Source organism: Paralichthys olivaceus, chromosome 1, assembly GCF_024713975.1.
Source record: "Paralichthys olivaceus isolate ysfri-2021 chromosome 1, ASM2471397v2, whole genome shotgun sequence".
NCBI lineage: Eukaryota > Metazoa > Chordata > Actinopteri > Pleuronectiformes > Paralichthyidae > Paralichthys > Paralichthys olivaceus.
In genome coordinates this window covers 25,056,115-25,071,249 of record NC_091093.1, presented here as the reverse complement: position 1 = coordinate 25,071,249, position 15,135 = coordinate 25,056,115, and the positions used below count along the sequence as shown (strand labels likewise).

At 40.4% G+C, this 15,135-nt stretch overlaps 1 protein-coding gene across 4 annotated transcripts; it reads right to left on the bottom strand.

The window, feature by feature from the left end:
• Positions 1-92: 92 nt before the first annotated feature.
• Positions 93-14,706, bottom strand: LOC109637275 (monoacylglycerol lipase ABHD2). Of its 4 annotated transcripts, none has more exons than XM_069529313.1 (13): positions 14,469-14,706; positions 12,734-12,772; positions 12,335-12,405; positions 11,969-11,996; positions 11,622-11,837; positions 9,226-9,401; positions 8,491-8,658; positions 8,075-8,258; positions 6,958-7,050; positions 5,999-6,100; positions 5,738-5,807; positions 5,552-5,636; positions 93-3,211 (listed from the first exon to the last, which is right to left on the bottom strand). In XM_069529313.1, the coding sequence occupies exons 5-13, from the start codon at positions 11,828-11,830 to the stop codon at positions 3,003-3,005; spliced, it is 1,296 nt and encodes a 431-aa protein (XP_069385414.1). In that variant the 5' UTR covers positions 11,831-11,837; positions 11,969-11,996; positions 12,335-12,405; positions 12,734-12,772; positions 14,469-14,706; the 3' UTR covers positions 93-3,002. The 4 variants fall into 4 exon arrangements, with proteins under 4 accessions (XP_069385414.1, XP_019955081.2, XP_019955082.2 ...); XM_020099523.2 differs by lacking the exon at positions 12,734-12,772 and having other exon boundaries at positions 1,938-2,096; positions 2,992-3,211; positions 14,469-14,646; XM_020099522.2 differs by lacking the exon at positions 12,734-12,772.
• Between the last annotated feature and the right edge of the window lie 429 nt (positions 14,707-15,135).

Here is a 15,135-nt window from a genome sequence, read left to right as displayed (position 1 = left end):
GTCTAATAAATAATAAGTGCTTGCAACAAGAAATTAATTAGATAACAGCTTCTATTAAAGCTTCTTATCAAAATCATTTCACCATAAAACAGTTTTTCATTTGAGAAAATAATTTATTTTGGAACACGATAACCATATTTTCTCTCATAACTAGATCACACACACCACTGGCTTTCTTCCACAAAAACACCCAGGGTTCGATATCAGAGTATGTTATGTGACTGTGTGCTCCCTCTAGTTGTCTCCTCATCCGTAAACCATCAGCATCAACACGTCAACACAAAATTAAAGCTGAATAATGATAACTGTGGGTTCACGTGCTGTGGGCTCTCATCCATTTACTGAGGCTCAAGATGATTTCAGAGGAAAACAACACTGAGCGACGCTCACCCTGATCCAAGGTGTATTTTTTCAGATTCAGTGACATTTTAAGTCACTTGAGACGTTTATCTTCAACTTCCTAACAAGCCCACAATGTTGAAAAAAAGATGCTTGAACACTGGGGTTAGGATAAATACAGAGGAGCACATGTTCATAACAACACAGTAAAACATGTCAGATTCCACATCCATGAGAAAACTATACGACATGTTTTGGTCTATTAGACTTTGACACTAGTTCCCGTCACATTAGTATTAAAAACAAAAGAGAATCGTTCCCGGTTGGTTATTGCCTTTAATTTTCATCCCTGGTCCCTCAAATAATTCTATATACTCTATATATTTCTTTTTTTCCTTTTTTAAAGTGAAGAAGTTTTGGTTTTTGTCAATCAGTGGTGGTGACATGACACAGTCTACACAAACTGCATGTTCACTCATCAGCACTCCCAATCTAATGCATTTGCACAACACAAAACATTATAATAACAATACAAAATACAAAAAAAACCTAATACACAAAATAATAAACTAGAAAAAAAATACATCCAAATAAAACATCGACACCTGTATCACTGTGCAAAATTAGGGAGGAGGGGAGAAACTTAGAAAGACAAAATAACAGAAAACTGGGTTTGTGCCTGGTGTCGTCAGGATTAAAAAACCCCACTGGATCGTTTGATGTTGTTGAAATGAGAGCTGTGGACCACGACCAGAATAATCTCACTGTGGGTGAATGACATGATGCCATTAATGATCACTCACATTCTGAGTGGATGAGTGAATCAACAGTTCCATATTTACATCACTGACATAAATGTCTGGATTTTAAAGTATTATCACAGAATAAACTGTCATGACAATATTCACTATAACAGCACTATTACTATTCCTTTGGTGCTGGGGATAAGTACGGTTCAGTTGTTATTTACTCTGGTGCGAACACAAACACTTTATTCCAGTTTTTGTTTTGTTTGCAGAATCAGAGACATCGTCTTTGAGTATCAACAACAACTGAAAACCTGTTCAGCATCGGATGATTTGAATTCTTTTCATTTGATTGTCTCATCAGTGTTTAGATACAGTTTTCCTTGGCTGGACTTCCTCGGCCCTTACAAGGTTTGTAGCGAGGGTCTTAGTCAGATTCAGGTTTTGAAAAGTCCACAGGTCTCATCAAGATGTGATCAAAACAGCTTTGTGATTGATTTTAGTGTAAATTGCAGGGAGCCACGCTGCTGTGTCGCTGTGGCTCTAACACTCAGCTAAGAAAAAAGGAAAAGCTTTTCAATGCAGTCTTTAAAACTGTAGAATCTGTTCTTTCATACATGAAGTGTTCTCCATCTAATCATACCATTTGGTTTTGCGTTGGTATCCTCAGCCCTCTTACTCATCACACCTCACAGCTCAGATTCTAAAAATAATTAATATCTGCTTCATGCTGCTGAGCTCTCCCCTCAACAGCAACAAAACAAGTAATGTGTAGACAGCATTTTCAAAATTTTGGGTACTAGCCTCTGTGAGCAGTGGCAGCAGATTTTTGTCTGTGTGGTAAGAAAAAGGTTTCAGAGTTTCTGCAGAACCTGTCGCTGATCATAGGCAGACGAAAAAGTAAGAGGGCTCAAAGACGCCGACAGAAGACAACACAGGGAACATTTGAGTCATCTAACTTCTCGTTATCATCCTCGCTCCTACCAGTTCCTCTTCTCAAACCTATGAAACCTATAAAGGGTTAAAAAACGGAAAGAAACGGGAAAGAAAAGATTTTGTCATACAGGGTTTAAAGTGCATTGAATCAAAAAGATAAAATGCGACCGAGGGAATGTGTATGAATCCCATCTAGGGCTGATCCCTGGTCATATCTGGTGCCAGAAGGATGTGAACTGGAAGTAAAGTGTAAAATCCCACTGTAACACTTCTCTACTGAATTTTCTACGAACCATGGAGCGACAGTTCACCCAGAAGAACAGAGAACGGAGTATTTGGACCAACCAAACACAAGGATCACATGCTCTGTCTTCAACTCTGGGTCTACACAGGCACGCACAGACATATAAACTACATCTGTGGGTTACAAACATACTAGAAAGATGCTGTGTTGGTTAAGACAGCAGACTAGGCTATACGGCCTTGGCGGTGATTAGCAGTGAGCTTCTTAAAAGGTGCAGGAAACGGACACCTTCTGCAGCACAGTCTTGATTTAGGTTAAAAAGGAGGCTTCTCGTGTGCTCTTGTTTTTCACTGGACTACTCAAAGTGTTGTTCTCGTGTTCCTTCTAATGCCAGCTTATATTTGGTCAACGCCTCCGTTAGCCAAGGATCATTGCTGTGTACGTGTAAAGAAACAAAATGTCAAAAGTTCTCGCAACGAAAACGAGCACAAAGGCAGTTAATTGTTTTTGTTCCTTGACATACTGTAAGGTGATGGTGACTAGAAGGGGGGATTGTGGTGAAGGCTTGACATGTGTGGGTCAGTAGCAGTGAGTAGCACCCGGAGGAGAAGGCAGAGAAGAGAGAGCAGTTTAAGGTTCAGTTCAGGTGTCTCCTCAGTGCTGGGACAGTGGTGCTGGAGAGGGTGAGGGGTGACAGGGAACAGAGAAAGAGGGTGAGAGACGTACAGGCCGGAGGTCTAGGCTTTTTCTTCTGCGCAGGAGCTCTCACTCAGGGGGCCACTTTGGCATGGCGGTTTCTGTTTCTCCCACTGGCACATGGAGTTGGCGTAACCCACAATCACTTTGTCCATCCAGGTGAGGGGCTGGGGGAAAAGCACCGCGCCCTCAAAGAAGCCCAGGTGGCCTCCGTGCAGCGTCAGGGCAAAGATCACATTCGACTTCTTTGCTACAGGATGACACAACACACGGCAATTAAGCTTCTGTGCTCTGCACAGTGCGTCCGCATCAGTATCTGAAAACAACCGTGGACACAAGATTAAATATGGGCTTGCCGGGGGTTAGTTGTTTTGCCTGATGTAGATAGTGAGGGAGTGTTTGCATGGTCCGTCAGATAACAGCAGGGCTCGATTTCTGGCAGGTACGTTCATCAGACAGCTTCTGTACCACTGCTGAAACTTTGAGCCAGTCTAATCAGTTGATAAAGAGACTGAGAAAAAGAAAAACACTACTTCTTTCTCGATTTATAAAGTTAAAACTTTTTCAAAAAACAGCATGTGGAAGTTTCATTTAATTGTTGCACCGTGCAACTTGTAGTTGATTTTGAAAATTACAGGACATAAAAACAGGTTTTCCTCAAGAGACAGGTTTCTCAGATCGTAACGCTCACAGCATGTTGTTTGTTTGGTTGCCAAATTACAGCCAAATGTATGTGGACAAACGTGTGCATGGACTTCTAAAGGAAAATAAAGACTTGTTTTCATGTCTGGTCTGAAAATAAACTCAATAAACTCTTTCAGGACAAACTGATGCGTTGACTCATTGCCCAACATCAGTTGTGAACTCAATAATGATCTTCCAGTGGAGTGGAGCAACTAACTGCAGCCAGGTTCCTAAATGTTGAGGAGAAACTCAGAGGAGTGGACACTATTAGAGCAGCATATTAATACTGATCATTTTAAAATACAATGTTTAAAATAATCATTCTGGGGTGTAACGTTGTGGTGTCACATTACTGCACCGTCACTCAGGATTTTAAACTCTCCATATGAGACTAATGCTTCATCTCTGTTTTTCTTCAGTATATGAATACAGACAAAGTGGATCCATTCAAATTTTTACTTAATTCACAATAAATAACCTCTGAAACTCTGACTGGGTCATGTGACAGAACAACCATTAAAAGTTTTCTGATTGTCATGTGAACCTCTGCAGAGTGCTGGTGCTGCTGCAGACAACCAGGCAGGGTGGTCTCCATCTCTTCATCCTCTTGCTCATATCTGGGTTAGTGGGCCTGATGTGGTTGACTAGTGATTGAGATCCCACAGGGCTTTCACCAGTGTGCAGCTTTCATGAGAGCTGCTGATCTGCTCTGGGACAACTGAGTGCTTCCACAGACCCCGAGCGACCTGGAGCCACCATCGCACCAGGCGCTGAGTGACAGGCGGGAACAGAACGCTCTGGGGAACAGGTTGTACTTACAACTGGACGCATGTTTACTTGTGTTTACTTATCATCGTATTACAGCAACATTCAATGTATAAATACAACACAACAAATCTGAGCTGAGTATTCCTTAAGTATTAAGTTACCTCTTTGTAAACTTCTTATTTAATCTAAACATTTTTTAACTAAGCCAATAGAAGCAGCACAGTGTTTTTCTGTTGACTCCTCTCCCAGGGGCCAACTATCAGATTCTCTATATCATATTTAAACCAAAGAGGCAGATGATCCTGAGAGATCCTCTCTAGAGACGCATGTATGATAAAGTCACTTGTAACACACACACACACACTTACATTAGGAATTTTCCTTTTCAAAAATAGTTAAAGGGGTCAGTAAGTTTAAATATAACACAGGCTGAGGAGAGGGAGAGCTGTTAGGCGGTATATCATTTAACCAACTGCCTTTTAGTTTTTTGGAAAATGAGGTTTGAATATTCTGCCTGGTTTATTTGTAGATTAGATGTTTGATTTTGGAAGCCTGTGAAATAGTTAAATTCATTTTAAACAGGCTCATAGAAAGAGACTCAGTTCAATGTTTGAGTGATTGTCACAGCTGCTGTAAAAAAAAAAGACATTACTCATAGACTTGAACTCAGTGCCACACCCTGTACTGTTCAGAGTGCAGAGCAAACACATCACTAAGCCTTTTGAGAATGTAGACAAACTTAGAGAGAAAGACATCAGAGGCGTCAGCTTCAGTAATTAGTCAGGGAGGAGAAGCCTGTGGACTCAATAGTGAATCTATTGAAAATGTGCCATGATTTGTCTGCAGGTACTTGACAATCTCTTTAGCACAGGCCATTATTTTTGGTTCAAGTTGGTAGAAATCTGTGAATTTGTCTACAGTATTAAATATTATATTAATTAGGAATACTGTAGTAACATGAAGTAACAACGTGAAGTAAGTAGCGATTATGAGTTATGTTCCCCATGCATCTAGTTATCTACACACACTTGAAAGTGAGTCATGATTAAGATTTCGTATATTAACACTGTTAAAATACGGCAGCTTGTTTTAAAAAAATGAGGTTTAGTTCTGCGTCTGTTGTCATGTTGTTAGTTACCTGCTAGTGTGCGAGGGATGGTGAGCAGTGAGTCATGGACCAGGGGATCATCTGCAGAGTTCACTAACAGTAGTGGCACATTAACCTGGAAAAAAACAAATAAAAATTCAAACATCGATCACACAAACATATCTAAAGGAGAAAATGCGAGATGCTATGAGGTGTATGTGTAAAAGAATCTCTTACATTGTGAATATAATGAACACAGCTCTCCTTCTCGTAATACTCTTTGAGAGAGCTGTGGCTGTGGAATTTTCTGTTGAACCCAGAGAAGAAAATGAATTTTAAAAATGTGCTTGAGATAGAAACCTGTTAAGGAGAATATCTCAGATTCTCCACACTGATGCATCAACACTACTGTAAGTAAAATACAGATAACGATATCTTTAAACTCAGATCTGTAATCTACTTTCACTAGATGAAATCTCAAAGTGTCTCTTCACATACCTCATGATGTTGTCGTCGATCTGCATGAGGGAAGTCGCTGTGTACAGCCGACTAAGATCTGCATCTATCACTTTAACTGAGCTTCCTCCAAACAGACTGTGTCTGTAATATATAAAACACATAAAAACATACACAAACATTATTCAAGAACAATAAGAAACAATAAATAATAAGTAACTCAACTGTGAGTGAATGTCTTCAGGGGCTGTATGAATTACTGGGAACCACCATAGTTATTGTTTTATTTTGGGCCTCCCTATACTAAGAAAAAAATACTACAACTCATATTTCAAAGCAACATAACAGTATTAGTTAGGGGACCTATTATGCTTTTTCTTATTTTCAGAGGTAAATATAATATCACAATGTTGAATTGTCATATTAAATGTGGTCAGGTTAAAAAAATAGGCCAAATGTTAGAGTAAATATCTGTGAGCCACAGGGAGCAAGGCTTTTCTTCTGTGAACGCACATTGCCATATGAACTGCAGGAACCACAAGCGGCCAGTATGAGATATATAGAAGGATTTCTGAACTGTAAATAGTGTTGAGATACTAGTGGAGTTCAAGAACAAATAAAAAGATCTGGAAATGAGCATAATAGGTCCCCTACAGAGGCAAAGCAAAAATAATTAAAATGGTGCAACCTGTGTAAACTTTAGTTTTCATACAGCCCCTAAAATGTAAGTGCAACTCACAGCCAAGATAAACCTGAACTCAATATCTTTGCAAACAATCTCAAACTGGATACACTGAAAACATCTCTGCTGTATTAACAGTTTTAAATGTGGAGGTTTACTGAATATTTAGAGAATCAACAAACCATGTTGTCTGTTATAGTGATGTGAAGCTGGAGCGCTGTCTTTGCCAAACACTAGAAAACAGCTGTGTAACATGTTGAACTTTACAACATGAAATACTAAAGAGAAACAATTTGTACTTCATGTGCGACAGTGATACCTGTGTGAGAGAATGATTTTCTTCATGTTGTCGGCCATGAGAAAGTTATAGAAGCGTCTGAACTGATCCCACTGTAGGAATGTTTCCTGGGCCCTGTGAGACACAGATAAACACACAGGAGGTTAGCTCTGCGCAGCCTGTCTGCATTCCAAACACACTCAATGTCCTGTGTAATCCGCTGGACAAAGGGTCACACTGGTGGAGAGTAGCAATGGTCTGAGGCATTAATATGCAGCTCACTGACGAGACAGGCTGAAGCAACACAACAGCTAAAGATATTCAACAAATAATGATTAGAAACATATTATTTTACTTCTGTTATTTCTGTTATACCATTTGTTTTTTTAATCCACAATGGTGGAAATAAACCATGACTACAACTGAAGGAATGCTGACAGAAGCATCAGCTTAGGTTTGGATAATGATTTGAAAGGGGAATTCATGAAAAGGTGAAAAGAAATCCTAAGTGATGAAAGGCCAGTCTCTACAACACACCCTTCTCTTAGTGCCAACACGCAAACCTACACAGACCCAGCCTATCATTTCTGCCAAGAGACGCTGGCTGCATTCAAAACACAGGAGGCGCAGCTCAGTCCAACTGAACACAGGGTGGAGAATCCACTACGACATCCACATGTACAAGTAGTTTAAAAACAACGTTGTAATACACTGGTTTGATGAATTGTGACTATGTATACTAAATATGCAGGTTAACCCTTACTGCGTTATGCCCAGATACTCATACAAAATGTATTTGGATAGAATACAAATCACTGGATGACTGGATTAGGAAGTCTGAGGCTGATGGCTTTGTTTGGCTAAAGTTCTTCAAAATGACAAATTACAGGGGATATTTATCGAGATAAAAACATGAACAGAATGTAGCAAAGAATAATAAAACTCACAAAGTGCTTTACAAAAGCCATGAGAATAAAACACAAAACGAAACAAGACCAAATAAAAAGACGGATAACATGAAAGAAAATGTTAATAGATTAGTGACATAATGCCATATTTAATGTATATTTAGAAGAGTGTGTGTGTTTAATGCCAGCACTACAAAGGGGCTTTGATGATACAATGCAAATTTAATAAAGAGGAGAAGACAACCACCTACCTGAGAGCACTGTACCCCTGAGAGACACTGACGCAACACAGCACTCGCTCCTGGTTGGTCCTGTTCTCGCCCAGGAACTTACACACAATGTTTCCACCCAGACTGAAGCCAACCATTATCAGCTGCGTCTGAGGATACGTCCGCTTAATGTAACCGACCATGGATGCAAACTCCCATGTGCACCCTGTAAGAGAAACAGTAGAGTTACCAATCAAAACAGAGCAACACTTCTGTAGGACGGAGCGTTTCTCTCTGCTCAGCAGCTCCAGCTGAAGGTGCCTTTGACCCAGAGTGTTACATTTATTTATCTCTATTAGACCTTTTAAAAAAGCTCAGGTCTGAAATCCCATGTCATCTTTAATTCTAGGCAAGCTCATATGGCCTTTTTAACTTTAGAGTCAGCCCCTTGCTCTCACCATAAGTAAACATTCGCGGAGAGGTGAGCTCGATGTTGGGAAGAGCTCCCAGGTGGTTCAGCACAGCACAGCGATAACCATCCTTCTGGGCGTGATCCACAAAGGTTCGGATGTAATGCTTCTCACTATGGTTACCAATACCAGGGCATATCACCATGGTGATGTCATCTGGTGAAACAGACAGATTGGAGAGATACTTGCCAATGAGCGATATGATAGCACAGAGAAGGAAAGTATGTAATCCTCCTAAACAGCACATAAGGACAAAGCACTGCAACTTATTCAGAACTAAATGGCGTAAATCAAATGTCATGCGAGCCTTATGCTTTCTGAGAGGAGTGTGAGACCAAAGCTGAGGACTCAGGGTTCAGCTGAGGGATCCGAAGAAAGGAATAGATTGTTAACTGTCGTCAAAGAGCCGCATGATTGAAACGGTGCATCTTGTCTAAAAGATCGACAGTTCAAGAAAGAGTCAAATACATTATCACAGCTGACCTACAAAACCTTGCAAAACTAACCAAAGCTGAACATGGCTGTTCTTGTAAGATTACGTCATCTCAAATCAGGTTTATTCCTATGAAGCAAAATCTAAAATTTGTCTCAGAGGGATTTACAACATACAACTCCCTCTATCCCTGACCCTTTAATAAAGAACCAGCAGGAACAACCAAATCTGAAGTGTTGTCCAAATAGCAACAACCATCAGTGCAAAAACGTTGGTTAAGAGAGCCTCACCTCCTGTTCGATGGTCCCCCAGTGACTCAAAGAGGTCAAAGGTTGCAGTGGCCCCATCCTGCATAGGTAAGTACTTCCTGATTCCACTGGGGTTAGGGGAGCTCACACGACCAAGTTTACCATAGAGTGCTGTCTGGAGGTGTCCACTCTTACCCCACAATAGAGGAGGGATGTACCTGAAAAACACAAATATAGACTGTGCTATTAAATCTAATCTAGAAACATGAGTTTATTTATGTACAAGGTTAGTGCCTGTGTAATAGAATCAACACAATGTCTTTGCAAACAAAGTCACATTTCTGGTTCAGGTTTTGGAATATCACTCCACCCTCTGAACATACATTAATGTTTAACATCAGCCTTTAGCGATGTTTCACTAGGTTCAGTCGTGCACGTGTACTTGAATTCCAGCGAAGCTCATGTAGGAGTGAGCTGTGGGAGTCGAGTCTTTGGATTACGTAATATCCCTTTGAAATGTTGAGCCTTATGCTGTACGTTATCGTGAATCACCATCTTTTTTTCACAGACACAAAAAGCTTGCAAATAAGTTTACAGGAAAACCCTTTCAGATACTATCCCATACTATCAAAAGCCAAATGAATGCAACGTTGAAATCATGGCAAAAGGGTCAACAGCCAAAACAACTATATGCTTGTTCTCAAGACTTTTAAACGTTTCAAGGTTTAGTCACAGGTTCTGTTAGAGACAAACCAGAGCTCATCTACAAACAGAGGCTCTAACAAAGACAGATATAACTTATTCACAGTGTTGAGAAATTACATATTTGTAAACATTAAGTTCCTGTCTCACTTCCCTTCTATTACATAACATCCTATCTGAATTCTTTCCTGTTAGCCTTACATACACTGAAGTGAAGAGTTGGAGGTAATGAGATGAGATACTGAAGATCTGCGGACTGACACTAGTGGTGTGTACAGTACACAGATCAAAACACAGAGACAGCAGAGCAAAGGGTTCAATTACATCGACAGTTACACAAGACCTTCAACCTAGTGTTTCCTCATCTCTTCCCATGGCTCCGACAATTACTGCACCTAGAAAATACACTCTTACATAAGAGAATTGTGAATCACACAGCAGACTGCTTGTCACCTGCCAGTGATAATGTAGTTCCAGAAGGTGCTCTGGCAGTTTATGACTTGATGACTGCAGGAGGAGGATAACCTCATTGTCGTCATTTGGATTAAAAACATCTCCAGGTTTGCTGAGTTCAGTGTTAGTAAATCTAACAACTTAAAAACACAAACAGCTTCTTCTTTAACATGGTGATTTCTGCAGGCTCCAACACATTACATCTAAGATCACATAAGAAACACCATAAAACGTGAAATTTAAGACAAAGGTGAAGTAGACGAGAATATGAAGGCATTTCAGATTCCCAGAATTACTTACACAACCCCCCCCACACACTTATGACACCATTCAACACCACACTTTGAACATCAAGGACTTAATTCAGAGCAAGTTGAAGAATCTTGTTTTTAAACTCTGTCCTTCTCAATTGGCTGAGGAACATATGTGACTGTCTTATTTCATTTGGTAAAATTACAATTAAAAAATAGGCTGAATAAGTATAAGAAAAGAAAATCTGACTGATGAAGTGAACAAGATGCACCTCAAGAAAAGAATTTGAATTGTTCTTTGTCGTCCTCTACATTACCCAGTGTGCCTGTTCCCAAACAAAAATGTTGTTGCCCGTTAACCTCACAACACCCCTCTTATGCTTTCCACTGTGTAATTGATCTCTGTTATGCAACACAGCGCGGTCTCATCATGCGTTACAAACGTGACTTTTCAATAACACAGATGATGTGCCAATGCCAGAAACAACAACACCTATCGGTTCCAGGGCCACACATTTCTATAAGCAAAAGGTTCAGGAAAGAATGGTAACAAGCCAGACACAAATGTAAACATCAGTGTGGCCTTATGATTCCCTGACACCACAGCTGAAAGCCACAGGGCTCAGTAACAATCGGTTCTATAAACAGACACTCGTGATGAAGACATGCAGAGAGTCGCAGTTCCACTGGAGTATTACACACACACACTGGGGGGAAGAGTTTTTCCTTCAAATTACAGGATGTTAACCTGGTTTATGTTACACAGCAAAAAAAACCAATGTAAACTCAAATGAAAGATTCACGGAATAATCAGTCTTTCCCTGAGGGTAGCATCATCAACTCCCAAAATAAAGCCTTGTGTTTAATTAATGCTAGAACTGAGTAAAGCCAGACACTAAGGAACACTGATGACAGATGGGACCACAGCCAGACAAACTGCTACCTTCACCGCAGCCCCAGATGGCTGTGCAGCAGCGCAATATCTATGGCAACAAGTGGAGTGACAGACAAAAAGCTGACATCGCAACTCACTCTTTGGTCAGCTGAGAACAGGACTTAAGAAGGAAGCGGTTGAGGGGCGTGTCCTGGTAGGTGAGGTCCGGGGGCGCAGTCGGGCTTTTGAGGTTCAAGCAGCGGACGATGACGTAGAGCACTGTGGCCACCGCTGCCAGCTTCATACCGTCAAACATGGCTGGCAGCTCTGGAGAGATGGTGTGCACGTCCGTCTCGTGAGTGCTCATGATTGCTCTGAAAAACAAAACAACACACCACACATCTTCATTTTGATTTCTTTACATTGTTTTCTTCAGTTTTTGATTAACTCTGGTTAGTTCAGAGATGACTTAAAGTACAAAAATGTCTTATGACATCTGACTGACCTTAATATTCCTCCTATTGCCAACAGATCTGTGGGAATACAGAGAGAGTCACTCAGTCAGATGAAGAGCAGCAAGGATCCGGTATTTAATACACTGACCTTAATTACACTACAGCTAACACAGTACTGATGGAAACCTTGCTATATAAAAAACAGAAGTGGTGACATTACTTTGAATAAATTAAACAAAGTAATCTCAGCTGTTCAGACAGAAAAACAGGAAGTGTAAAGAGTACAGAGGCCACAGAATCTCCTGCTGACACAGGAATGGGAAGTTGTGCTACAGGATTTCACTAATAATGCATGACAGTGTTATGTATTGTTAAAAATAACAAAATGCAAAGCTGAAAAAAAAGCATGTCCTCACATTGTATGAGGAAGTTCGCTTCCTATTGCGACGCGGTCCAAAAGGCTGCAGTCACAGTGTTGTGGTCAAACCTGCGGAACAAAAAAAGAAGACACAAACAATGACTTGAGCCACTTTGAATGAAGAAATTCAGCATTTTTCTCCTTTTAAACATTTTCCTTACACTGTGGGAATACTTGGCATAAAGGCCCTGACACAACACCAGTGACTTCTCTTCAGTGAGTTTTTACTCAGGCTGTTAAAGAATTTTTTTTTCCATTTTCATTTATTTTATATTATATTGTATCTATGTTGTTTAGAAAATGTTAGATTGTCTATGAGGAATGACTTTCACGATTTCCCACAGCTCAAGGTCACATGTTCAGATGTCTCATGGTGTCTGGATATAAGCAAACTCACATTTGAGAAGCAGGAACCAGAAAACGTTTGGTTTCTTCACTGTAAGAATGACAAATGATTATGAGAATAGTTCAACTTTTTTTTCTGTCGTTTAAGTAACTGTTGCAGTTCTACTTGTTATTCCAGTGTCTTGTCAGAAACATGATTTCACCACTGTGCTTTCATTTTGCACTGAAGTTGTGCCCCCCCCTCTTGTTTGTTTGTTAGTAAGCCGTTTACACAAATCTACTAATGGACAGATTGCCATCACACTGGGTGGAAGGATGTGGAGGAAGAACCCATTATATTTTGTTGCAGATCCAGGATTTTTTTTTTTACTCTGACATGGTGAGATGAGGGTGTTTTTCAACATTTTCCTTGATTCCTCTCAGAATAATTCAAGGATCTCGATTATTAAAATCTAGCGTGTTCAAGGGACTGATGTTTATGAGTGTGTGCAAATCATCCAAACAAAACGTGGTTTCATAAGGGGGATGTTGAGTCGGTCAGATAATGGAATTTGATCATTTAGAAATCATTACATTTAAAATATTTATCAAGTTAAAAAAAGCTTCCTTTTCCAGCTTCAGGCCAATGTAGATGAACAGTTTGGTTGGACTGGTGGTCAAAGGTCGTAATAGACAAACAATAAATCACCAACACAATCAGTTTATCTTAAAGGTTCAGTGTGTAAGATTCAGGTGAAAGGGATCTATTGGCAGAAATTAAATATAACATAATATTAGTGATGTTTCCACGAGTGTGTTTCACCTAAATTGAACGAATCACCTTAGAATGAACCCTTTATATTTAAGTGCGTCCTCTCTCTCCTCCAAACTAAACACCAGTTTTTACAACAACTGAAGTCAGCACAGGTCCTCTCTCCTGTTTGGAAGGGGGGGGGGGGACATTCAGCTGCAACATGAAACTTCACCACTAAACTCTACACACTGACCCTTTAAAACCAGACAGCCCTTACAGCACATGACTAAGCAGCAGGAGCAGATGTACAGTAATTCCCCCGTCCACGTGTTCCCGGACCACAATAAAAAGAACACGGCGTGCACTGTGGATCCAGACCGAACATTACAGAAGCAAGTGTTGAAACATCAGCTGGAAACACAACACGGAGCCAGAAATATCCTCAGCTGCACAACATTAGCTTCATTAAACGAGCTAACGCTCAGCTAACACCTGTCTCCCGCACGGCTAACGAAACCCCACAGAGGACACCTGAGTGTTGGCCGGACGCCACAGTGTGTTAGCGAACGAAAACAACAACCATTAAAAAAAAAGAAAAGAGGAGCTGCTGATAATCTTGTGCTCCTTCTTTGTCACGACTCTCAGCGGGAGGAGAGGCGTGTGCAGCCCCGGGCACACACTGTTCTGTCCCTGCTAGCTAGCTGAGCGACGCTGCTGGAGATGGGGTTTTTGACGGACGATTAAAAATGGAGATGATGCGTGTGCGTGTTTTGTTTTTGTTTTTTTTCTGACAAGGCCAGAAAAAAAAAACAGAATAAATATATAAATAATGTGGTAACGAGGTCGGTTAAAATGCACTTGCCCCAGTATTTAATCCGTAAAACGAAAAGCAGCAGCCTTTACACGGGCTTTTTCTTCACGACCTCCATTTTACTTGCGCCTGATTTCTGATGAACTGAACGGTTTGAGTTCTTCCGTTAATGATCTAATAACGAGGCAGCATCATCTCCCGAGCACCGACGCGTTCACGCACAAACATCCCAATCTCGCTCACCTCAGCCGGCAGGAAGGAAACACTCAGATCCGCTCCTCGCTGCTGGAAAGTGCTCAGTTTATATTCGTGGCATCTTATTCGTGGAGTCCGGCGGAGATCGGGACGTCCTCCGGTTCAGAGCCGAGGAGAACAACAGCTGCAGCTCCGAGCTTCTCCGGTACACTTCCTACATGGACCCGACGGAGGTAGAGCGAGCCTCCCATTGGTCAATCCGCCGGTGACGCAGCATCGTCCACAACAACAACACAGAAAATTTTCATTTTATTTATTTGTTTTGTTTTTGTTTTGTTTTTGTTGACGTCCTGTGCAATGTGAATTTTTTCTTATTAAAAAATAATAATTTGACATACGTCCACAGCTTCTCTCTAGTTTATTAGTATATGTGAAATTAATCAATGTGCAATAACCATCACGATAATCTGTACACTCTGCACTTTAAACAAACATATCTACCTCTACTCTGCATTTTTGTACATTTTTTATTACATTTTGTAAAGAATTACTTTTCTATTTCTATATATTTCTTATATTTCTTTTAATACTATTTTATTTTATAATATTTGTATGCTGGGAGATTGAAAAACAAAGTAAGAATTTCATTACATGCTGTGAACTGTGTTTAGCTGCTGTGTACATGACAATAAACATCTTGAATCTTGAATCTGGT